This window comes from Hemiscyllium ocellatum, chromosome 7 (genome assembly GCF_020745735.1).
Source record: "Hemiscyllium ocellatum isolate sHemOce1 chromosome 7, sHemOce1.pat.X.cur, whole genome shotgun sequence".
In the NCBI taxonomy this organism is placed as follows: domain Eukaryota; kingdom Metazoa; phylum Chordata; class Chondrichthyes; order Orectolobiformes; family Hemiscylliidae; genus Hemiscyllium; species Hemiscyllium ocellatum.
The window spans coordinates 19536777-19562882 of record NC_083407.1 but is presented as its reverse complement, the minus strand read 5'-3'; the positions used below and the strand labels follow the sequence as shown (position 1 = coordinate 19562882).

The window sequence follows — 26106 nt, the reverse complement described above, 5'->3', positions numbered from 1 at the left end:
ATAGCTTTTTTGCATGGGAAATCATGTCTCACAAACTTGATTGAGTTTTTTTGAAGAAGTAACAAAGAGGATTGACGAAGATAGAGTGGTCTATATGGATTTCAGTAAGGCGTTCAACAGAGCTAGCAATGGGATGCTGGTCAGTTAGGTTAGATCTCACGGAATACAGAGGGAACTAGCCATTTGGATACAGAACTGACTCAAAGGTAGAAGACAGAGGGTGGTGATGGAGGGTTGTTATTCAGACTGGAGGCCTGTGACCAGTGGAGTGCCACAAGATCAGTGATGGGTCCACTACTTTTCATCATTTATATCAATGATTTGAATGTGAGCATAGTAGGTATAGCTAGTAAGTTTGCAGATGACACCAAAATTGGAGGTGTGGTGGACAGCGAAGAAGGTTACCTCAGATTACAACAGGATCTTGACAAGATGGGCCAATGGACTGTGAAGCGGCAAATGGAGTTTAATTCAGCTAAATGTGAGGTACTGCATTTTGGGAAAGCAAATCTTAGCAGGACTTATACTCTTAATAGTAAGGTCCTGGGTGTGTTGCTGAACAAAGAGACCTTGGAGTACAGGTTCATAGCTCCTTGAAAGTGGAGTCTCAGGTAGATAGGATAGTGGAGAAGACATTTGGTATGCTTTCCTTTATTGGTCAGAGTATTGAGTACAGGTGTTGGGAGGTCATGCTGCGGCTGTACAGGACATTGGTTAGGCCATTGTTGGAATATTGCATGCAATTCTGGTCTCCTTCCTATTGGAAAGATGTTGTGAAACTTGAAAGAGTTCATAAAAGACTTACAAGGATGCTGCCACGGTTGGAAGATTTGAGCTCTAAGGAGAGGCTGGACAGGCCCGGGCTGTTTTCCCTGGAGCATCAGAGGCTGAGGGGTGACCTGACAGAGGTTTACAAAATCATGAGGGACATGGATAGGGTAAATAAACAAAGTCTTTTCTCTGGAGTGGGGGAGTCCAGAACTAGAGGGCATAGGTTTAGGGTGAGAGGGGAAATATATAAAAGAGACCTAAGGGACAACGTTTTCACGCAGAGGGTGGTACGGATATGGAATGAGCTGCCAGAGGATGTGGTGGAGGCTTGTAAAATTGTAACATTTGAAAAACATTTGGCTGGGTATATAAATGGGAAAAGGGATTGGAGTGATATGGGCTGGGTGCTGGTAGGTGTGACTAAATTGGGTTGGGAAATCTGGTCAGCATGAATGAGTTGGACCGAAGGTTCTGTTTTCGTGCTGTAAGTCTCTATGACTTATGACTCTGAGACAAAAAAAACCCCCTGCAGATTCTAGAATCCAAAGTAAACCCTGAAGAAGGGTTATACCTGAAGCGTTGACTCTCCACTTCCTGATGCTGCCTAGCTTGCTTTGTTCTTCCAGTCTCCTGCTTGTCTACTGTCTATTCTGACTGCCATAGTGGATATCCTTACTTTTCTCCATATTATACTTTGTCACTACACTTCTTTAACCTGTCTATGTATCTCAGCAATTTATATTTGCGCCTCACTTTTGCGTTTTCTTGCAAAAATAGCAGGATCAATGTTCTTGCCTGAGGCAGCACTGTATAGAAACAGTGTGACTATTAATGCAGAATCCCTGTAGCATTTCCTTATGTAACAATGGGAGAACACCATGAGATGCAAGCAATGAAGGATAACTTTCTATCCAAGCATCCGGAAAGAATCTTATCACCTCCATCGTAATTCTTTTTTTTCACTAGTTTCTATGAGTGTGCCTTGACCCTATCAGTAATATCCCTGGACTGGTGATCCAGAACACAGACTAATGTTCCAGGATATAGACTAGAATCCTATATTTGCAGAAGGTGAAGTTCAAAAAGCAGTAAATAAAAATCAATAAAATCTAGCCCATGGCAACCACTATCGTTTGTTGTAAAACCCAGTTAGTTCATGAATGTCCTTCAGGAAAGGAAATCTGCTGTTGTTGCCTGATCTGGTCTACATGTGACTCCAGTCCCACAGCAAAGTAATAGATTTCTGACTGCTCGCTAGGCAATAAAGCTAATGTCGCCCCACCCCCAGGAATGAATTCTTGAAAATTAATCCATTTGCCTCAACTATTTTGAATTGATACTTGCACCCCACTCATTTCCTTCCATTCCATTTGTCTCTTCCCAACCTTTCATATTTGTCAATTTGCCTTTCTCTCATGTAATTTTATGGTGTCATTTAGAAAACATCTGAAATATTCACCCAAAAAACATTATGTTGCAGTGAGCTTTGCTTTCTCACTACTGCAAGTGAATTTTCTTTACCTCCTTAATGGATTTATTGGTAACTGTAATATTTATCATCTGTCATTCTCCCGCAAGTGGAAATGTTCTCTCCATGTCTATTTTGCTGATCCATTCAGAATTTTAAAGATCACGATCTGGCCTTCCTTAGTTTGCTCCTTTTCTAGTCCCTAATGAATTCAATCTTATCAAATGCCTATAATCTCTTAGATTTGGTGCCACCCTTGTAAAGTTTCTTTACCCCATGTCTTTGAGGAGGCCAGGATTTTAAACGTGGCCTCCCTTGGATTCTGTATGAGTTTAACATAAGGAGAAAGTGAGGACTGCAGATGCTGGAGATCAGAGTTGAGAGTGTGATGCTGGAAAGACACAGCAGGTCAGGCAGCATCTAAGGAGCAGGAGAATTGATGTTTTGGGCATGAAGGGCTTATACCCAAAATGTCAATTCTCCTGCCCCTCAGATGCTGCCTGACCTGCTGTGCCTTTCCAGCACCACACTCTTGACTTTGAGTTAACATAGCTTGAGAACATCTGAAGTCTTTAGTTTCATAAATAAATTCCAATGCTTTCACAATACCTTTAATCACTTTGCTGATCTGCAACTCTGCTTCTTATGATTTGTTCATTTGTGCCCAGGATCCTTGGCACCATTCAGTCCTCATTTAAAGGGAAGGCGATATTTCTGCTTTTTGTTCTTTGAACTGATATTTGGAGTTTACCTGTTTTTAAAAATTATTTTAAAATAAATCCATGGGATCTTCAACAGTTATCTCATATCAAACCTGGAAAAATCTAACTTTTCTGTTGGGAAAGAAAACCCTGAGTTTCCAGTTGTCTGCAACTTCAACACACCATCTTGTTCCCTGTCCCACATCTCTGTCTCAACTGAAAGAACGATTGCTGTAAATCAGAAACAGAAACTGAAATTCCTGGAAAAAGCTCAGCAGATCTGGTGGCATCTGTGAAATCCGAGTTAACATTCCGTATCCAGTGACCCTTCCTCAAAGCTGTTCTTGGACCTTCAGCTGCTCCACTCTGTTAATCCTTGGCTCGTGGTGATTGTACAAATTAAACGCAGAATCTGTAATATCTCTCAATCCTTTCAATTTGATCCTCTGTAGAGAATGTAAAGTTGGTAACTCTTCCAATATGCATGTATTTTTGCATCATCTGTGGTAAATTTCATTTGCAACTGTTCCAGCCACTTGTAAATTTTCTCGGCTGCAGGCTAACTTTTCAAATTCAACCAAACACATTTGTGTTTCACCTTCAAGTTTGACCATTTTAAATTTCTGAATTTGTTAATGCAAATTAGGCACAGTGGTCCATTAAGATGAGTCACCGCACTTCGAAAATAATGATTTGAAAGGTTGTGAACTGAGAGAAAAGCACAAGAACTGATAGCATAATTTATATATATATATAAAAAAACACAGTCCAGTTTTCTCATTTACACCGATGAAGTATTGCAATCTGGAAACCTTGCCAATGTTTAATCCTGCTTCTGTCTCAGAGATGTATTTTGCACACAGTCAGTATTGCATTACTCCCTTGAATAATACTTTGCAATAACAGGGAGGCAATGGCTTAGCAATATTATTTTCTGGACTCCTGGGCTTGAATCCCATCATTGCAAATGGTGGAAAATTTGAATTTGGTAAGTCTAGAATTAAGAGACCAGCAATGACTGTGCATCCATTGATGATGGTCAGGAACAACCCATCTGGTTCACTAATGTCCTTTCAAGAAGGAAACGGCCTTCCTGACCTGGTCTGGCCTACATGTGACTCCAAACTCTCAGCAATGTGGTTGACTCTTAACTATCCTCTGGGCAATTAGAGGCAGGCAGTAAATGTTAGTCTCACCAGCAACTCCCTCATTCTGAGAATAATTTCTTAGAAAAATGAGTGAGGCATGTCAGCATTTTCACAAACGGTAGTAGGATAATCGCCAATGTGAAATCAACAAAATAAAATAAATGGAAGTCATTAAACGCTCTTCTGACTTTCCTTGGCCTATTGTCCAACCAATATCCTTAATTTGCCTGAGGCTTTCAGTCAATGTTCTTTTAACTTTGAACGCATACGCCACGCCATCATTTGTTACACTTGTTGCCCTCTAACTACACCTCCCTTTTTATAGTCACTGGCGTTATTGATGGATGATCCTGAGATTTTGCAACATTTCAGAATTTCAATTTCTGCCCACAAGCACCTGTTAGGAGGACAAAGCATTGGGAGTCATGCATGTTACTACACTTTGCTCTGCATGAAAGAATAGATCCACTGGCAAAAATACATTTGATTGCTTGCTGATAAATGATGGTACCAATCCTGATAGTTGCCGCAATTCAAAAAGGCAATTCATTACCACTTTCTCTGGGGGAATTAGGGATAAGCAATAAATGCAAGCCTAGTCCATGATGTCCAAACACCATGAACAAACAGAAACAAAAGCTTTCCTTACAAGATTATTCTCTGCACCAAGATCCTTTGCTAGTGATTTAATTGCTCGAACACCGTATGCATCAGAGATCAGAACAAGAGGAAAGCATATGAAGATCTGTCTCTCAGTAATATCATGACTGATCTTCAACCTCAAATCCACTTTCCTGTTTTATTCCCATATTGTTGGATTCCTTTTAAGTTCAAAAATAGATGAGTCTCAGGATACGTTCAATGGCATAACATCCACAGTATTCTTATCAGAAGTCACAAGACACCAAGTTATAGTCCAACAGGTTTATTTGAAATCACAAGCTTTCAGAATGCTGCTCCTTCATCACTGAATTTGTCCATCTCATTTCAATCAGCACCTCTGCATCATAATATTCTTGGGTGGACAATTTCAAAGACTGTGAACCCTCTGAGTGAAGAAATTTCTCCTCATTTCAGTCATAAATGATTGACTGCTTATCTGAGATATTTTGGTCTCTCCAGCCAGGGAAAATAAGCTATTATCTTGCCATTCTTCTAAACTGAAGGGTCCTTAGACCCATTTTTCTCCCCTCCCCTCATTGGACAACCCTCTCATCCCATGATTATATCAGCAACACCTTTTAAATCTGTGACCTCTCCAAGTGAGAAAGACAAAGGTACCAGATAAATGAGGTACAAACAATGACTGCAGATGCTGGAAACCAGATTCTGGATTAATGGTGCTGGAAGAGCACAGCAGTTCAGGCAGCATCCGAGGAGCAGTGAAATCGACGTTTCGGGCAAAAACCCTTCATCAGGAATAAAGGCAGAGAGCCTGAAGCGTGAAGAGATAGGCTAGAGGAGGGTGGGAGTGGGGAGAAAGTAGCATAGAGTACAATAGGTGAGTGGGGGAGGGGATGAAGGTGATAGGTCAGGGAGAAGAGAGTGGAGTGGATAGGTGAAAAAGAAGCTTGGCAGGTAGGACAAGTCATGGGGACAGTGCTGAGCTGGAAGTTTGGAACTAGGGTGAGGTGGGGGAAGGGGAAATGAGGAAAATGTTGAAGTTCACATTGATGCCCTGGGGTTGAAGTTGTGGACTTCAACAGTTTCCTCATTTCCCCTTCCCCCACCTCACCCTCGTTCCAAACTTCCAGTTCAGCACTGTCCCCCTGACTTGTCCGGACTTGTCCTACCTGCCGAGCTCCTTGTCCACCTATCCACTCCACTCTCTTCTCCCTGACTTATTACCTTCATCCCCTCCCCCACTAACCTATTGTACTCTATGCTACTTTCTCCCCACTCCCACCCTCCTCTAGCTTATCTCTCCATCTTCAGGCTCTCTGCCTTTATTCATGATGAAGGGCTTTTGCCCGAAATGTCGATTTCGCTGCTCTTTGGATGCTGCCTGGACAGCTGTGCTCTTCCAGCACCACTAATCCAGTACCAGTTAGTTCCATTTATCACCACTTGCAAGTGCCCCTTCAAGCTGTATGTCATCCTGACTCGGAACTACCTCACAGTTCATTCACTGTCGCTGGGTCAATGTCTGGGAATTCCCTTTCTATTAACACGTGTGTGTATACTTAAAACACATGGACTAGAAGTGGCTCAAGAAGATAGTTCTTGGGCAGCATGGTGGCACAATGGTTAGCACAGCTGCCTCATAGCGCCGGGACCTGGGTTCAATTCCTGCCTCAGGCAACTGTATGTGTGGAGTTTGCACATTCTCCCTGTGTCTGCGCAGATTTCCTCCCACAGTCCGAAGATGTGCTGGTTAGATGAATTGGCCATGCTAAATTGCTCAAAGTGTTAGGTGAAGGGGTAAATGTAGGGGAATAGGTCTGGGTGGGTTGCTTTTCGGAGGGTCGCTTTGGACTTGTTGGGCCAAAGGGCCTGTTTCCACACTGTAAGTAATCTAATCTAATCATAGTTCACTACTACCCTTTCCAGAGCAGATTAGCCAGCAATGTCTTAATCCTGTGAGAGAACAATTGCACACATTGCATTTCTAAACATGTGCGATAAAATCACATTTGAAATAAAGGTGTGGAATATATGTACTAAGACCCATATGGTTCTCTCAGAATCGTTATACCTCTCGCTGCCATTACATTGATGCAAATGTCTCTGCTTCATTTCCTCTGCTTTTTGTTTGTACTGCTCAATTTTGCGTAGCAACTCCCAATTCCTCACCACTTCCTGTTCATTTGACACTTAATATCAGTTTTATGTCAATGAAACTCTCCATAACAGCATGGTTGCTTTTCTCCCTATTTATGTTGGTCTGTCTTGGTGCTGGAATATAATTCCTGTCAAGCAAACCAATTATAACTATTTTTTGTCCTTCAATCTAGAAGGACAAGGGCAGCAGATATAAGAGAACACTGCCACCTTCAAGTTCCCCTCAAGCCACTCACAATCCTGACTAGGAAATATATTACTGTTCCTTTAACTGTTGCTCAGTCAAAACCCTGGAATTCCCTCCCTAATGGCATTGTGGGTCAACCCACAGCAAGTGGGCTCCAGCAGTTCAAGAGGGCAGCTCTCCTTCACCTTCTCAAGGGCAACTAGGGATAGCAATAAATGCTGGCCAGCCAGCGACACCCACAGCCCACAAATGAATTAAAAATACACTCTTTATTGACTTCATTCTAATTTGTCAGAGTTCAAATCATTGTGATTGGAGGGAAATTGATCCAAATCTTCTCTTCCTTACCCAGGACACTAGAGCTAATTGGGGCAGCATAGTGGCACACTGATTGGCACTGCTGTCACACAACACCAGGGTCCAGGGTTTGATTCCAGCCTCGGGTGACTGCCTGTGTGGCATTTGCATATTCTCCCCATGTGTGTATTGGTTTCCTATTGTTGTTCTGCTTTCCTCTCAAAGGTGTGAAGATTAGGAGTATGAGCCATGCTAAGTTGTCCTATAATATCCGCGGGTGTGCAGGCTTGGTGAATAACCATGGGAAATGCAGGGTTTCAGGGATAGGATGGATCTGGGTGTGATGCTGTTTGGAGAGCCAGTGAAGACTCGATGGATCAAATGGCCTGCTACCACACTGTAGGGATTCTGCGTTTCTATGAATTGTAATGTCCCAGCTGTGTGACCATCTTTAACATTTCAGCTGCACATTTGGAAGGAAAAACACATTATGTGAATGTAAGTTCACAAAAATAGGTCTGACTCTGCAGATATATGCCATTGCTTATGCTCCCCATGAGCCTCTTTGCTCTCTACTGCACTTCACCCAATCATCATGTGCTTCAATGACTGTTTCCTTCATGTATTTATCTCAATTCCCCTAACTGCATTGAACCTATTTGCCTTAGCACAAAAAATAAGAGCAAGGCTAGAAGTCATTGAGCTTGCTCACCCTATCATTTTGATCATTGCTTATATTGGGTTCCAACTGTTCTTTCCTGCCCACAATCCTTATGCCTTCACTCCCTAAGAGACCTAGAAGCTGTCTGCCTGAAGTGTATTCAGTGATGGAGCATCCAATAATACTCTGAGGTCGGGATTTCTAAGTATTCCACAACCCTTCGAGTGAAGTAACTTCTCATTTCACTTTTGAGTGATTAGCCTCTTATCCTGTGACTACGCCCCACCCCTCCACTTTCAATTTCACAGCCAGCAGGAGAAAACCTTTTAGCATCCACCCTATCAAGCCTATTCAGAATTTTCTACGAGATCCCTTTCAATTCTTCTGAACTCCAGTGAATATAGAGCCAATTTACTTAACTTGTCTTCAACCACTGAATGTGCAAGCATTTGTTACACTTGCACAATTAATTCACAAATTATAATCAGGTCTTCTTTACAAATCTTCTGAAATTAATGTATCTATTGCCTTCTATTAATTGGAATATGATTTGAATGTAAAACATGCTGGTTTATTAAATATTATGCATAATTTGAACTTCTTGACTACTTGAAGTCAATAACCCAATGTTACCAATTGCTTTCAAAAACATTGTATTTCAGGAGCAGGTGGCTGGTCCCCACTGGAATCAAATAAACACCAATGGTTGCAGTTAGATCTCGGTGAGAGGACAGAGATTACTGCCATAGCAACTCAAGGTCGATATGGTAGTTCAGACTGGGTTATAAGTTACCTGCTGATGTTCAGTGATACTGGAAGGAACTGGAAGCAATATCGTCAGGAAGACAGTATTTGGGTATGCTCTTTTACACAGTTATTTTCAATTTCTCAGTATAAAATGTTAGATCAAAATGAAAATTCTAATTGTGAAGTAAGAACAATCTGTAATGCAATTAGCTCACACAATTGTTAGAATAATTAATAATTTTACTTCCATGTATAAAAATACCCTGTTATTTTTAACCTCCATTTCAACTTTGTAATTTATTGTCTTTGGTCAAAAATGGTTCCCAATTTTATCATTGTTGCTGCACTTTAACATTCTGTAGGCTGAATTTTTAATGGACAAGATGCTATGTATTACTCAACCATCAATCCAACCCCACCACAGTATAGTGGTTGGTTTCAAACTGACTATCTTTAAAACCAAAAGGCCACCCCATAGCAATAAGAGCAAAAGAACAGAAGAACTAGGAGCAGGCGTGGGCCACCTAACCGTTCAAGCCTGCTCCACCATCCAATAAGGTCATGGATGATCTATTCGTGGCCTCAGCTTCACTGACCCTCCCTCTCACCATTACCCTTAATTCCTTTCTTGTTCAAAAAATTATCCATTTAGCTTTAAAAGCATTCAATGAGAAAACCTCAACTCCTTCACTGGGCAGGAAATTCCACAGATTCACAACCTGCTGGGTGAAGAAGTTCCTTCTCAATTCAGTCCTAAATCTGCTCCCCCAAATTTTGAGGCAGTGCCCTCTCATCCTAGTTTCACTCACCAATGGAAACATAAGAAGCAGATGTTGGCTTAAAGGAGGAGAGAGTGAGGCCTCTTCCCTCAATGAGAAGAAGTCCTACCTCGAGAGCAGATGGACAATTTGACATTCTGGTGGGTGCCTGCAGTAGCCACAGAATTCATAAGGGACACTGCTGGGACTGTGAAGAGGATCCAAGAAGAAAAACAATGGATCCCAAACTCAGTTCAGCCCTGGGAAATTAGGTTGTGAAAGGATTAGAGTCCAGATGGGATGACTAAGTAGGGAGGTTGCGGGGATTGGGAGGGTGAGGTGGGTGGGGGGAGGTTGATCTTATCACCTTTCAAGTTGGGTTGTGAAAGCTTTTGGTGGGGAGTAGCCCCTGTTACCCTGAGGTCACCACTTGAAGGATGTGAAGGTCATAGAGTCATAGAGTCATAGAGATGTACAGCATGAAAACAGACCTTTCAGTCCAACCCATCCATGCCGACCAGATATCCCAACCCAATCTAGTCTCACCTGCCAGCACCCGGCCCATATCACTCCAAACCCTTCCTATTCATATACACATCCAAATGCCTCTTAAATGTTGCAATTGTACCAGCCTCCACCACTTCCTCTGGCAGTTCATTCCGTGCACATACCACCCTCTGGTGAAAAAGTTGCCCCTTAGGTCTCTTTTATATCTCTCCCCTCTCACCCTAAACCTATGCCCTCTAGTTCTGGACTCCCTGACCCCAGGGAAAAGATTTTGCCTATTTATTCTATGCATGCCCCTCATAATTTTGTAAACCTCTATAATGTCACCCCTCAGCCTCCGATGCTCCAGGGAAAACAGCCCCAGCCTGTTCAGCCTCTCCCTATAGCTCAGATCCTCCAAACCTGGCAACATCCTTGTAAATCTTTTGTAAACCCTTTCAAGTTTCACAACATCTTTCCGATAGGAAGGAGACCAGAATTGCACGCAATATTCCAACAGTGGTCTAACCAATGTCCCGTACAGCCCCAAAATGATCTCCTAACTCCTCTACTCAATACTCTGACCAATAAAGAAAAGCATACCAAACACCTTCTTCACTATCCTATCTACCTGAGACTCCACTTTCAAGGAGCTATGAACCTGCATTCCAAGGTCTCTTTGTTCAGCAACACTCCCCAGGACCTTACCATTAAGTGTATAAGTCCTGCTAAGATTTGCTTTCCCAAAATGCAGTACCTTGCATTTATCTGAATTAAACTCCACCTGCCACTTCTCAGCCCATTGGCCCATCTGGTCAAGATCCTGTTGTAATCTGAGGTAACCCTCTTCCCTGTCCACTACACCTCCAATTTTGGTGTCATCTGCAAACTTACTAACTGTACCTCTTATGCATGCATCCAAATCATTGGTGTAAATGACAAAAAGTAGAGGGCCCAGCACTGATCCTTGTGGCACTCCACTGGTCACAGGCCTCCAATCTGAAAAATAACCCTCCAACACCACCCTCTGTCTTCTACCTTTGAGCCAGTTCTGTGTCCAAATGGCTAGTTCTCCCTGTATTTCATGAGATCTAACCTTGCTAATCAGTCTCCCATGTGGAACCTTGTAGAATGCCTTACTGAAGTCCATATAGATCACATCTACTGCTCTGCCCTCATGAATCCTCTTGGCTACTTCATCAAAAAACTCAATCAAGTTTGTGAAACATGATTTCCCACACACAAAGCCATGTTGACTATCCTGAATCAGTCCTTGACTTTCCAAATACATGGACATACTGTTCCTCATGATTCTCTCCAACAACTTGCCCACCACTGAGGTCAGGCTCAGTAGTCTATAGTTCCCTGGCTTGTCCTTACCGCCCTTCTTAAAAAATGGCAGCACGTTTGCCAATCTCCAGTCTTCCGGCACCTCACCTGTGACTATCGATGATACAAATATCTCAGAAAGAGGCCCAGCAATCACTTCTCTAGCTTCCCACAGAGTTCTCAGGTACACCCAATCAGGTCCTGGGGATTTATCCACATTTAACCGTTTCAAGACATCCAGCACTTCCTCCTCTGTAATCTGGACATTTAGCAAGATGTCACCATCTATTTCCCTACATTCTATATCTTCCATATCCTTTTCCACAGTAAATACTGATGCAAAATATTCATTTAGTATCTACCTCATTGCCTTAGAGGGGATTCTGCTGATCTCTCATTAACGAGAGAAGTTACTTGCAGTCAGTTGAACCCAAGGGTCACCATGCCTTACGCAAGGGTTTGAGAAAGCAAGGGGCATTCATGGTCACATCAATAATGGTGTGTTCCTTCCCAATTTTTTAACCAGATCAGTTTAAATAAATGGCCTACCCACTTCCATCTGTCTGTCCCCCTACCCAACACCAACAACATGTGAGCAGAGTATTATTTGGTTCCATTGCTTTATTAGAAAGCTCAATTATCTATTAATTGCTACTGGAAATGACGGTAGGCTGTATATTTCAGTGCTATTTCATGAACCCTTGGGGGAATGGATGGGAAAGCAGTGAGATGGCCATCCATTAGATTTTACATGCCCCTCTGCATACACCCTACAAAAGAGACACCCGCTAGCATGAACATAACATTCCCCTCTTTATCCTTGACCCCATAAACCATTGCTCCAATGCCAATGCCAGCAAATGACACGGACCTTTGCAGAACAGTATGTGTTGCTGTTGGCAAGACCAGACTTGCAAGAGTACACCCTACATACCATCTGTGGAAGGAAAACTCTCTATAAGGAGACTCAATGCACTAATATTCATTGCAAAAATCAACTGACGATTTTTTTTAACATTTATTTTTATTTGTTTCTGTTTACTTCTGATGAATAAAAGTGTCAAAGTTATTGTGTAATTTTGACTGAGTGGAGGTTAGATTTGTATTCCAGGATAACAGTTTGGCTTTTTTTTTTATTTCAAGGCAGAAGCAATTCTTTCATTTCAACCTTGAAGGTCATTTGAAAAATAAGAACAACAGTCCAATGAATAAGGAATTGAGCCAGCAATCTATTGGGTCGTTAATTCAGGTTGTGAAATTGAATTCACTAAATCTGGGCTGAAAAGAAAAAGACCATTGCAAGGCTGCTGTGAGAATACAGCAAATTTACTTACGTCCTTTCCTGTTGGGATGTGCTATCTTTACTCAGTTACAGCCTACATGTCAGCCTGGACTCATACTTCATGGTTGACTTTTGATGCCATGAGGTGGAACTCAGTAAGAACAAAGAAAACTGTCCTGGCATCATTGTTTATATGCCAAAAGCAACTGACAAATTTCAGAAATCAAGGTTACAGTAAATAATCAAGTCTTCTTCCAACTGCCTTTTCTTTGAAAGAATTACAGAATGGTGCTCTGTCAATAGACAGCTTATGTGTTGCCAAGGAACTGCATCTGATAAACAATATTAAAGCAGAACTTGCTGGGAAACCTCCTCTTGCCTATTTTGAGTCCATAATGACACTTGCAGATTGAACTAGAAAGAAAAGTCATCTTGGACTTGAAGTGTTAAATGAAGTCCAGATTTTTGCCTCAATGGAGAGTCACTCCATTGTGCCAAAAATGCCAGATGTCCAAAATCCTAAACCCTATCCCAAACCCAGTATTTGTCATTATTGTTGATGTATGTCATTTAAATGACCATCTGCCCCCACTCAAACCAGATTTTGGAGTCTCTGCTCAATGGTAAGCACTGCTGCCTCACAGCGCCAGGGACCTGGGTTTGATTCCAGCCTCGGGCAACTGTCTGTGTGGAGTTTGCATATTCTCCCCATGTCTGCGTGGGTTTCCTCCGGGTGCTCTGGTTTCCTCCCTAAATCCAAAAATGTGCAGGTTAGGTGAACTGGCCATACTAAATTGCCCATAGTATCCTTGGGTATGCAGGTTAGATGCATTAGTCAGGGGTAAATATAGTGTAGGTGAATGGGTCTAGGTAGGTTACTCTTCGGAGGGTCGGTGTGGACTTGTTGAGCCAAAGGGCCTGTTTCCACACTGTAGGGATTCTAAGTCTAATTCATTTTGGATTATGAGGTTATCTTTTTGTAGGGCTGGGGTAGCCCTGTGGATATGGTCCAAAGACACCTTGTGTTTGAGGTCTGTACTCCTTTGGCAGGAGGGAATTGCACATATTGGTACCTTTTCTGTGTGGGTGTCAGAGATAGTTCACATTTGCCCTTTGGGACTGTTAACTTCAGAGAATTTTCTGTCTAAAAAAGTGCCCAAAACTGTAGAAACTGACCAACTGTCCACTGTCCAAGATGTGTTAAGAAGGTCAAGAAAAGACAAGTCAAGAGCTGTCAACAAGTGTCAGGAAGTATTGAGAAGTATCTGGCACTTTCAAGCATCATGAAAACAGATGAGTCCCATAAAAATGTATTTTATTTTGTGAATGAGTATGCTTTTCTCAATAGAATTTAGAACAATGTGGAAATTTTAGTAGCATAATTTTTTTTCTCTCTGTGTATCTGGTTACTTGTGTATATTAGATGAGCTGTCCTGGTGGGGAGTAGGCTGGTGGGCAGAAGTTGGGATTATGTTGGTATAGAGGTATGAGAGATCAAGGAGATAGTAGAGGGGATTAAGGTAATATGGGCTATGAAGATGTATGGGGGAATGGGTAGAGGCCATTAGGTGGCAAGGACAGGGTATGCTGAATATAGGGAGGTGAGCGGTGAGGACTGGAGAAATATTACAAATTGAGTCCTTTTTTGATTTTTGGATACAGTGTTGGCTTCGTGCCATCTGACCTCAGGGAATTTGCAGCCATCTCAGCGCTTTCAGGGTCACATCTCTTAACTGTCAGTCTTGCCCAACACTCTCAGACCAGAAACAGGGGCTGCAGCCCACATTGTTAAAGGTTAGGTTCATGGAGCTGGGGAATTTCCCACCTCTGCTCACCAAACCTGGGAATGAAAGTCAGAGCCTCTGATTTTTTCTCTCCACAGTTGCTACCAAACCTGATGAGTCTCTCCAGCACTTTATTTTTCTTTTACACTACAGATATCCAGTATCTGCGCTATTGTGCCTTTCCTTTATTTCAAAGTGTCTGATAACCATCTGCAGGGGAGAGTAGAATTTCATTCTTTTAACTTCAGCATTCAAAACAGGTTACCAACTTGCTATCATTGATATTTCAGTACAGTACAAAATCAAAATCTACCCTGCTGTTTTTCCTCACATTCATTGAAGACAGTGTTGTGTGCTTTGATCAAAGTCAGAAAAAGAAGGAATTATGCATTGAATTTGGGTTTTCCCACATTCATACTGGGATTGTGTGAACATGAAAGAACAGTCATTCCTGCTCAAAGTAGACCACAGGCAACCTTTCAATGCCATATCAATTTGCAGCCTTTACTCCAATTGTTAATACAACATATTTGTTTCAAATATATGTCCGCGTTTAGTCAGTGTTGAACACAGAAAAATATTTCCCCAACTTGTCTCAGCCAAGTTACAAACCGTGACATGTATAAAATTCTGTTCCAATGTTCAGCTTCAGAGCCAATGTCTTATAGTGATACTTTCACCATGTCAAACATGTGGAAGTAAGGGGTGGAGGAGTGGAGTGGACTTTTAACCCCTTAAAAATGGGTGAATTCAGCTCAATAATATCATAACACTCAAAGCCAACCCCAACTTGCCTACTTCTGGACTTAATGGAGGCAAGTCCAGGGAAAGGCAGTGGGGAAGGAAATGGGCTATGCAGGTGACTAATTACTTCATTTAAGTGTGTTAATGAGGTTGCTTACTTCATCAACATTACTCGATCTGTGAGTTCATCCTGGCTGGTTATGTCCTCCATGAAATTTGGCAGGAGTTGAGATAAATAGAAACAAAAACAGAAGTTGCTGGAAAAGCTCAGCAGGTCTGGCAGCACCTGTGAACAGAAATCAGAGTTAACTTTTGGATCCAGTGACCCTTCCTCAGAACCCCTGAGAACTGTACATATCAATGAAGCTAATGAATTAAATGGATTTCCAAGCTGTCAGATAATGGAGCGTTCATATTTTGATTTTTTTAGCTGATGGCAGTGTTAATGGAGCACTGCTATAGGTATTCCCAAAAGAAAATTTCCTGTTTTGAATTTCTTTTTACCCCTTCATAAATTCATTTCTTTCTCAAGGCTTGGATTGTTATTTCACACAATGTTCTAAACCATGTACCTTTACACAGATCATTTCATAAATGCAGACTTTGCTTTAATGATGGAATGAATGGTTAATACTCAAGGAATGAAAATAAAATGGAATTGGCTGAACTATTGACATGTAACACAAATTCAAAGATTTTAAACTCAAAGTAAAAGTGTAATACCATCAACACTCCTTCATACATTGAAAAGATACAAAACAACTTTTGTATAGTACCTTAGACACCCCTGGTACAGTTCACAAAACACCTTTCGTATCATCCTCACACCAATATCCCTCAATCTAACGCTTCAGTAGGTTTGATTCATTTCAACTTTTAAACTGCAACTGAGATAGCTTCTTCCTGGTGCTAACATGCACTTGAGCTCCATTGCACTCAGTTTAAATGATCACTTCTAGGTTTTAATCTGGTCTGGAACTAATGCTTTCTCTTTCCTTGAATGACCTAACTCATTATATCCTTTATTTTGAGGGAGTGCTGCTCTATATAGCCATCTTATTCAAGACTGAAACACTGTCCAAAGTTAATTGAAACAGAAGGCTTCTCTCATTCAGTCCAGGGTGCCTCCCTGAAAAATGTTTAAAAATCCACAATTTCCAACAAACAATTGAGGACTCATTTTTACCATGCTGGGTTACAAACTGTCTAAAATAAACAAAAGTCCAAGAATACACAAAGGCCATCCATTCTACAGCCAAGCTTCAAAACTGGTATTAAAAGAACTCACCATAGTCCACCTGCTATTTCTCCTGCCATCTCTTCTATTACACTGGGATGCATTCCACTAGGGCCAGGAGACTTATCTATCCTTAGATCCATTAGCTTACTCAACACTAGCTCTTCTGTAATAATAATTGTTTACCTTTGTCTCTTCTTCATTTACTGGGCATGTTACTAGTGTTCTCCACTGTGAAGACTGATGCAAAGTACCTGTTCAATGCCTCAGCCATTTCATCATATTCCATACTAACTGCCTCTTCTCATCCTTTAAAAGACCAACATTTACTTTAGCCATTCTTCTTTGTTTAACATATTTATAGAAATGTTTGCTGTCTTTATAATCTATGTTAGTTTTTTTTTTCTCATACTCTGTCTTACTTTTCTTTATAGCTCTTTTTGTGGCTTTCTGTTCACCTTTAAAGTTTTCCTAAGCTTCTAGATTCCTGCTGTTTCTGGCCACATTGTATGACTTCTCTTTCACTTTGATAACCTGTCATATTTCCTTTGACACCAATGACAGAGTTCCGCTCCTCTGACGTTGGAGTCAAAGATAAACAAGGCAGGCTATCCCCTCCTCTGACAGTCCTTCCTTCTCACTGCTGAGCACTTTGAAAAATTTATTTGAAGGTCCTCCACAGCTCATCAACTGTCACACCTTAAAGTTGCTGTTTCCAATCTACTTTAGTCAGGTCCTCCCTCATTCTGTCATAGTCTCCCTTATTCAAGCACAGGACCCTATCTCCAAACTATCCAGCTGTACTTTAAATTCAACAATACTGTGATCACTCCTTCCAAGAGGATCCTTGACTCTGACATCATTAATTATTCCTGTTTCATTACACAGGGCCGGATCAAGGATAGCTTGCTCCCTCGTCGGTTCCATTACAGACTGTTCAAAAAGACGATCACAGATGCACTAATGAACTCCTCCTCAAGGCTACCCTGACCTGAGCTGGTTCGACTAATCTACATGTAGATTAAATCCCCATGATAATAGCCGTACCATTTTTGCAGGCATTAGTTATTTCCTTGTTTATTGTCCACCCCAATGTGATGTCATTATTTGGTGGCCTATAGACTACGCTTATCAATGACATTTTCTTCTTGGAATTCCTAATTTCCACCCAAATGGATTGGACCTCATGTTCCATATAACCTACACCATATCTCAGTACTGTCCTGATGTTATCCTTGAAAATCAGAGCTACACCACCTCCTTTGCGTTCTTGCCTGTCCTTCCGAATAGTCTGGTACCCCTGGATATTTAATTCCCAGCCATGACCATTCTCCAACTGTGTCTCCCTGATGGCTATCAAATCATATTTGTTCATGATGATTTGCACTTTTAACTCATCAACCTTGTTACGAATGCTGCGATCATTCAGATAAAGTGCTTTTCTTCCAGCTTTCTTACCGTCCTGCTTTCTTACCGTCATGATACATAACAGCTCTAATATCTCCTGAGTTATCCTTCATTTTTGCTTCTTTCATAGTCTGCCTTGAACTGAAACTCTCCTGCATACATGCTAACTTGCTGCTTACCTTTTTATTTATCACCATACTTCCTGTAGCTTTCTGGTTCCCTTTCTCCCGACCAATAAGCTTAAAGTCCGAATGACCACCCTCTTTATCTTTTTCGCCAGAACACTGGTTCCAGATTGGTTTGGGTGGAGATCGTCCCACCGGTACATATCCCCCCGTTCCAAAACTTATTCCAATGCCCCTTGAAATGGAACGCCTGTTTCCTTCACCATTCCCTTAGCCACATTTTTACTTCCCCAAATTTCTTGTCCCTAGGCCAACTTTCACATGGCTCAGACAGTAATCTGGAGATTATGATCCTTGAGGATGTGTTCCTTAATTTTGTTCCTAGTGCTCAATAATCCCCAAACACATCCTCCATCCTACCCTTGCCTATGTTGTTCCTGAAGAAGGGCTTATTCCCGAAACGTCGATTCTCCTGCTCCTTTGATGCTGCCTGACCTGCTGCACTTTTCAGCTATGTTGTTAGTTCCCAACATGGACCCAACTGGATCTACCCCCAACTCTAGTATCTTTCAAGCCAATCAGAGATGTCCTGCACCCTGGCACCGGACAGGCAGCACGCCATACAGGACTCCCTTCCTGGCTTGCAAAGGATACTCTCTGTTCCCCCTAATTATATGATCCCCTTTCACTACCACTTGTCTTTTTGCTCCCCTCTCTTGAATGGCGTTCTGCACCATGGTGCTATGGTCAGTTGGCTCATTCTCCCTGCAGCCCTTTTCCTCATCTACACAGGGAGCAAAAATCTCATACTCGTTGAATTAGGTCAAAAGCTGAGACTCTTCTACTCCTGAACTCAGGATCCCCCTACCTGTCTCGCTTGCAATCATATCCTGTTATCCCTGATCATTAACTGAATTTGAATTACTTAATCCAACAGGTGTGACTGCCTCCTGAAACAGAACTCTCCCCTCCCAGATGTGCTGCAGTGTTTGAAGTTCAGATTCCAGATCATCAACTCTAAGCTCGAGTTCTTCCAGCAACCAACACTTGGTGCAGATGTGATCACTGCTGTTCACAATGGTGTTCACCAGCTCCCACAATATACAGCTACAACACATCACCTGACCAGCCGCTGCCCAAATATATTGTGGGCAACCCCCAAAAACTTGTGATTTTGCATAAACTTGTTGGACTATAACCTGGTGTCATGTGACTTCTGACATTGTCCATCCCAGTCCAACAGCTGCACCTCTACATCAGAACCTACAACAGACAGTGAGCTCTTCAAGTGAGATTTATCTCCAGCTTTTAAAAAATCTCAAAGGAATGTATTACTAATTTTTCCAGATGGGCACAGGGGCTTCTGGATCTTCTTAGAAAAGCAAATTGCCAAAATTACATAGGATTTAATTCAAAATAAAGATTTAGGGTGTTAGTTTGTGTGACAAAGATTTGTTTTTACAATGCTCAGTTTGATGTGCCATCTGTCAAAGAAAGCATTGCTGAAGTTAGCAGTAGGTGTACACAAATTTACATATTGCAATGGAACTTTTCAAATTAAATGTCCTTTAAGTCTGAATTGGTAGGCTCTGAAAGGGGCGGGCATGAATATGGGTGGGCATGTAAGTTTAGGGCACCAACAATATGCTGATTTGCTGGCTTAATCCTCCCCCATTGGTAATTTCAAGGAAATGGGAGAGGGTCACTACAAGGGTACCTGTCCAGGAATGTTGGGTGTTGACTAGAATAAAGATAGGTCAATCTTTAGAGTCTGATTGGCATTTTTCAGTAAGCCTCACTATCTCACCCAAGCATTTGGGAACTGCTCAGTTTCCTGGCACCTCCTCCCAGTGGAGAATAGGATGGGATGGGCAGGGCTTCAGGCCATTCCCACCTACTTTCAACCACCCGAAGCTTTCAGATGGATGGCTTGGCTTGGCTGCTGAAACCACATTTTGTTTCAGTTAAGAAAGGTTGAAGAGTGAAGATGGCTGCATTTTGGACTTCTCTTTCTCAATTACCTGAAAAGTGAGCCGAGTGTTAAATGACCTCAAATTTGAGCATCCATACACCATCCTTTACCAGCCCACTCACTGTCTACCAACTGGCCGATTTGGGAAATATCACAGGCAAGTGACCATTCCTCATGTGGTCTGAATCCTAACACACCGCGATGATGGTTTCCAAAGCCCACAGGAAAATTCATGCCAGAGTTTTTGCTGTTTGCAGTTCTTGTGCACGTGGAAACATCTATCTGCTTTTAATCTTTCTGAGTGACATCGGGTATGTTTATTCTACTGCATGGTTTCAGTTAGAATACATTTCTAGTATGCTCTTCATTCTGCCTCAGCCATTCTCTACTCTTCTTTTAGATTTAACTCTCCTGTGCCTTCTGTGGACCTTGACATGGTCGTTAGCCTTGCCCTTGTTATTAGCTCGGTTGGTTGGATAGCTGATTTGCCATGTATAGTAATGCTAGTGGGGTGCGGGTTCAATTCTTACATTGGCTGAGGTTACCATAGCAATTTTACTTTCTCAATGTCTCCCCTCACTGGAGGTGTGGTGATCCTCAAGCTAAACTCACCACCAGTCATCTCCTTCAAACAGGAGAATGGGGCTATGATGACTTTACCTTACCTCAGTACCATATTTGTTTTGATTTCCATGTTAATGCATTAGAGTGATGAGGAAAGTGATTTAGAGTTTTTAGAGGAAAACTGATGGGAAGAATGCAGATGTCAAAGTTGAATTAAATAGATAAAATAGTTGCCAGACTATATTAGCAGAGATTTTAGATTAGATTAGATTCGTATATAGAGAGTTTTTTTTCTGTAAAATAGCATTGTTCATGCTCACGGCATTGTTCAGATCTTCTTTGTGATGTTGTGATTAGGCTTGTTCATCTAATCACAGGATTGCAATTGAATAGAAAAATGAGTCATAAAGGTGACTCCAGATGGTAAGAATTTAATTTTTGAGGAACAATTAAGTGGCTTTGATCTTTTTTTTTCGGGAACTTTCAATTCAGAATAGGTACTAGTCCTTCAGTTGCCCTGTTTTGCCATTTAGTAAGATTATAGATTATCTGATTACTCTACAATCCCAACTAGCCCCAATATACTTTCACCCCCTTGGTTAGCTAGGAGCTACCTCTGCCTTAAAAATATTTAAACACTCTGCTTCTGCTAGGTTTGAAGAAGAAAGCTCCAAAGTTAATGGAAACAAGGGCTACTTTGAGATAAGCACAGTGGGTCAGGCAGCATCCGAGAAGCAGGAAAATCAACATTTTGGGCCGGAGCCCTTAATCAGACCCGAAATGTTGATTTTCCTGTTCCTCGGATGCTACTTGGCCTGCTGTGCTTTCTCAGCAACATCCTCTCGACTATGATCTCCAGCATTTGCAGACCTCATTGTCTCTTACTTTGAGATAACCCAAATGAGTTTTTTGAAGAATTGAAATCATTTTCTACATTACAATTTGAATACTTACAGATTATTTATCAGTGATTGGAAAGAAATCTAGAACGGAAACATTTTACATCCAGTTGTAATAACATTACAATTAATGTTAAAGAAAATTTAATCGATTAAAGAGAGAGCTTCGTGATAATATCTAGAAAGGTACTATATTAATTTTCAGGATTATAAGGATTACTGGCAAAACCAGCATTTAATGTGTGAGGGACCACGTAATTTTCATTTTTTGAATTGAATATTTGGTGACTTGAAAATCAAACATTGCCCATTGTTGGGTCATAATGTTGCTTTTTGGAAGCATTCAGAAGGCGAATCTGAGTTTGAATTTGGCACTGAGAATATTTCAAGCTAACGAAATTCTGCCTGATGACAGCATTCTGGTTAGTTGAGCTACAGTGTGTTAAACAGATATAAATGTCAAAAGCAGCTGACAGTGGAAAAAAAAGATCTAAAACCTGCAGGCAGAAAGCATCCAACTTTCTCACTCTCTCCAAAAAGACAGAAAATAGCAAGAAAGCTTCAAACATTTATGTGAGCAAAGACCTAAGTTCATCTGATCAACACTGAATTCAAGGATCAGTAATCACCCAACAGACAATATGTACTATCATTGCAAAATCAAAAGGTCTTGGAGATGAATAACTTTTCTCTTTGTGATCTGAACTTTTGATGTTCAGAATTCAGGAATTTCCTCCAAGTTGGTTTCTCCTGAACCAGGGTCTGTCATGCATTGGCATCACTAGTGCATTTCTTGAGGGAAGCCTTCATTGGGGGCAGTTTTGAAATACTTCCTTGGTCCTCATCACATTTGAGTGCCTTCCTTGAGCTGGCTTTGGTAGCTGGAACTGAGACATCCAGATGCACATGGTCAGCCTCGTGGTTTCAGATGACCATGGTCTCAATGCTGATTTTGTTCATTGCTTCAGAGACACTAATACAAGTCCACCTGTCCTCCCAGCTGATGCAGAGAACCTGTCTCGAAGCCTGTCTCAAGGGTCTAAAGATGGCATTTATATGGACTTGAAGTTTCAGAGCCATATCGGAAGTTGGGAGGATGACCTCCATTTATTTGATTTTGGCATCAACATGGATGTCATGGTTATCAAAAAATTTCATCCATTTGAAAGATTAGCTGCAATATTGGATTTCCTCATCAATGTCAGTATTAGATGAGAGACAGTTCCCTTGTAGGCTAAATGTTCATATTTCAGAGGATTTCTTCATTGAACTTAATGGAGGGCACCTGATGCACATCTACTTATTTCCCTTGGTCCCTCCTAGCATACATGCCCACATCCTTATTTTTTAAATGGGGAGATAATTGATAAATCTGAAATGCAAAGGGACTTGGGAATTTTAGTTCAGAATTCGATCAAGGTAAACTTACAGGTTGAATCGCTAGTTAGGAAGGCAAATACAACGTTGTCATGCATCTCGAGAAGACTAGAATATAAAAGCTGGGCTGTATTTCTGAGGCTTTATAAAGCTCTGCTCAGAACATATTTAGAGAACTCTGAGCAGTTGTGGGCTCCATACCTCAAGAAGAATGTATTGACTTTGGAGTGGGTCCAGAATAGATTCATTAGATTGATCCCAGAAATGAAAGGCTTAACATATGAGGAACGTTTGAGGAATCTGGGACATCACTCAGTGGAGTTTAGAAGGATGAGGTGGAATTCTATTGAAACTTACAGCATATTGAATGGCCTGCACAGAGTGACGTTGGAAAGATGTTTCCATTGGCAGGAGCGACAAGGACCTGAGGGCACAGCCTTAGAATAAAGAGAAGACTCTTCAGAATGGAGATAAGGAGAAAATTCTTTAGCCAGAGAGTGGTGAATCTATGGAATTCATGGCCAGAGAATGCTGTGCAGACTAGGTCACTAAGTATATTTAAAACAGAGATAGATCGGCTCTTGATTGCCAAGGGACTCAAAGGTTATGGGGAGAAAGCAGAAAAATGGAGTTGAATAACCCATCATCCATGATTGAATGGTGGAGCAGACTCGATGGGCCAAAAGGCCTAATTTCTGCTCCTCGGTCTTATGGTCTTATAACCATCTTTCATGGGCACTCATACTCCCTAAACACCCATTGATCTCCATGGCCACTTGGAGCACCTATGCCATCTCAGTATCAATTAATATCCCCTATCTCCAACCTTTTGTCTTTCATCTAAGTATCAACTCACCTACTATCCAACACATGTACACTGAAACACATAAAACTGGATAAATCCCCAGGACATGATCAGGTGTACCCGAGAACTCTGTGAGGAGCTAGGGAAGTGATTACTGGGCCTCTTGCTGAGATATTTATTTCATCGATAGTCACAGATGAGGTGCCGGAAGACTGGAGGTTGGCTAACATGGTGCCACTATTTAAGAAAGATGGTAAGGACAAGCCAGAGAGGTATAGACCAGTGCATCTGATGTCGGTGGTAGGCAAGTTGTTGGAGGGAATCCTGAGGGACGGGATGTACATGTATTTGGAAAGGCAGGGACTGATTATGGATAGTCAACATGGCTTCGTGCCTGGAAAATTATGTCTCACAAACTTGATTGAGTTTTTTGAAGAAGTCACAAAGAGGATTGATGAGGGCGGAGCAGTAGACATGATTGATGTGGACTTCAGTAAGGCATTTGACAAGATTCTCCATGGGACACTGGTTAGCAAGGTTATATCTCACGAAATATAGGGAGAACTAGCCATTTGGATACAGAACTGGCTCAGAGGTAGAAGACAGAGGGTGGTGGTAGAGGGTTGTTTTTCAGTCTGGAAGCCTATGACCAGTGGAGTGCCACAAAGATCGGTGCTGGGTCCACTACTTTTCGTCATTTATGTAAATGATTTGGATGTGAGCATAAGAGGTATAGTTAGTAAGTTTGCAGATGACACTAAAATTTGAGGTGTCATGGATAGCAAAGAAGGTTACCTCAGATTACAATAGGATCTTGATCAGATGGGCCAATGGGCTGAGGAATGTCAGATGGAGTTGAAGTTAGATTAATGCTAGGTGCTGCTTTTTGGGAAAGCAAGTCTTAGCAGGACATATACACTTAATGGTAAGGTAGTGGGGAGTGTTGCTGAACAAAGAGACCTTGGAGTCCAGGTTCATAGCTCTGAAAGTAGAGTCACAGGTAGATAGAATAGTGAAAAATACATTTGGTATGCTTTCTTTTAGTAGTCAGAGTATTCAGTAAGGAGTTGCAATTGTACAGGACATTGGTTAGGCCACTTTTGGAATATTGCGTACAATTCTGGTTTCCTTCCTATCGGAAGGATGTTGTTAAACTTGAAAGAGTTCAGAGAATATTTACAAGGAAATTGCCAGGGTTGGGGGAGTTGAGCTAAAGGGAGAGGTTGAATGGGCTGGGACTGTTTTCACTGAAGCATCAGAGGCTGAGGGTGGACCTTAAAGAGGTTTATAAAATCATGAGGGGAATGGTTAGGGTAAATAGACAAAGTTTCTTCCCTAGGGTGTGGGAGTCCAGAACTATAGGACATAAGTTTAGGGTGAGAGGGGAAAGATATAAAAGAGACCTAAGAGGCAACATTTTCATGCAGAGGGTGGTGTGTGTGTGGGATGGTTTGCCAGAGAAAGTGGTGGAGGCTGATACAAATGCATTATTTAAAAAGTATCTGGATGGGTATATGAATATGTAGGGTGCTGGCAAATGGAGCTAGATTGGGTTGGGATATCTGGTTGGCATGGATGAGTTGGATTGAAGGGTCTGTTTCTATGCTGTACTTCTTTATGACTCAATGACTGTGACATTAGAGATGTTTGTGACGAGAAATACAGTTCTGTCTATAAATGATATTACTATTGAAAAAAACCTTTAAGATTAATAGAAAACAAATTCAACATGCTTCAACTAATCTCTTGGATCAAATATGTCACTCAAATGCTTCAATGTAAATGTAAACAAACATTTCAAATACTTATTCCTTTATATAAGCATAGCTTCCCATTCTCTCAAGTCACTAATCCTGTCCATTAAAATGGGCAAGGGCTGGAATGAGATCAGGAATACAATGGCCTTGGTGAAATCCAAACATCAGTTAGCAGATTACGATGAAGGGCTTACACCTAAAACATCAATTCTCTTGCTCCTTGGATGCTGCCTGACCTGCTGTGCTTTTCCAGCACCACACTCTCAACTCTGATCTCCAGCATCTGCAGTCCTCACTTTCTCCTGTTGCTGAGCAAGTGTCAACTTTTCCAGCACATGGCCAATATTTTGCACCTGAATGGGAAGAATTGTAAATAGACATCACAATGTTGCTCACCATGCTATTTCTCTGTGGAAAGATGTGATTAATGCTGGTATAGAATGATGTACTAGTTGATATTACCTTCAGATGCACAAATGTCACTCCTGAAATGTCTTAGTTGGCAACAAGAAGCTGCAACGAAGGAACCTAAGTCAAATGAAATTCAGTAAAAATATGCTGGATGAGAAGAGAATTTTGGCTGTAAGAGCTGTTCCGTTTATTGAGTTTTATTTGTAGTGCTGAAGCTGATTTCCTCAAAGTCTTGGAGCAGTAATTGCTGATTGTTTAAGGATTTGCTTTGTTTTTTTGAAAAACAAGATGCTTTAAATGGAAGGAAGAAGAGACAGCAGGATATTTGGAGAGACCATGTGGGAAGTCGGAAAATACCTCGAGATTTAATCGAAACAAAAGATTAAAACCAAGCAGTGAACTTTCACA

General features: G+C 41.4%; 1 protein-coding gene across 1 annotated transcript in view; it reads left to right on the top strand.

The window, feature by feature from the left end:
• LOC132817391 (contactin-associated protein-like 5) overlaps window positions 1-26106 on the top strand; it is an 899316-nt gene that overhangs the window by 123294 nt on the left and 749916 nt on the right. The window contains exon 3 of the mRNA XM_060827811.1: window positions 8677-8870. Coding sequence (XP_060683794.1) covers window positions 8677-8870 — 194 coding nt within the window. The remainder of the gene's footprint in view (window positions 1-8676; window positions 8871-26106) is intronic.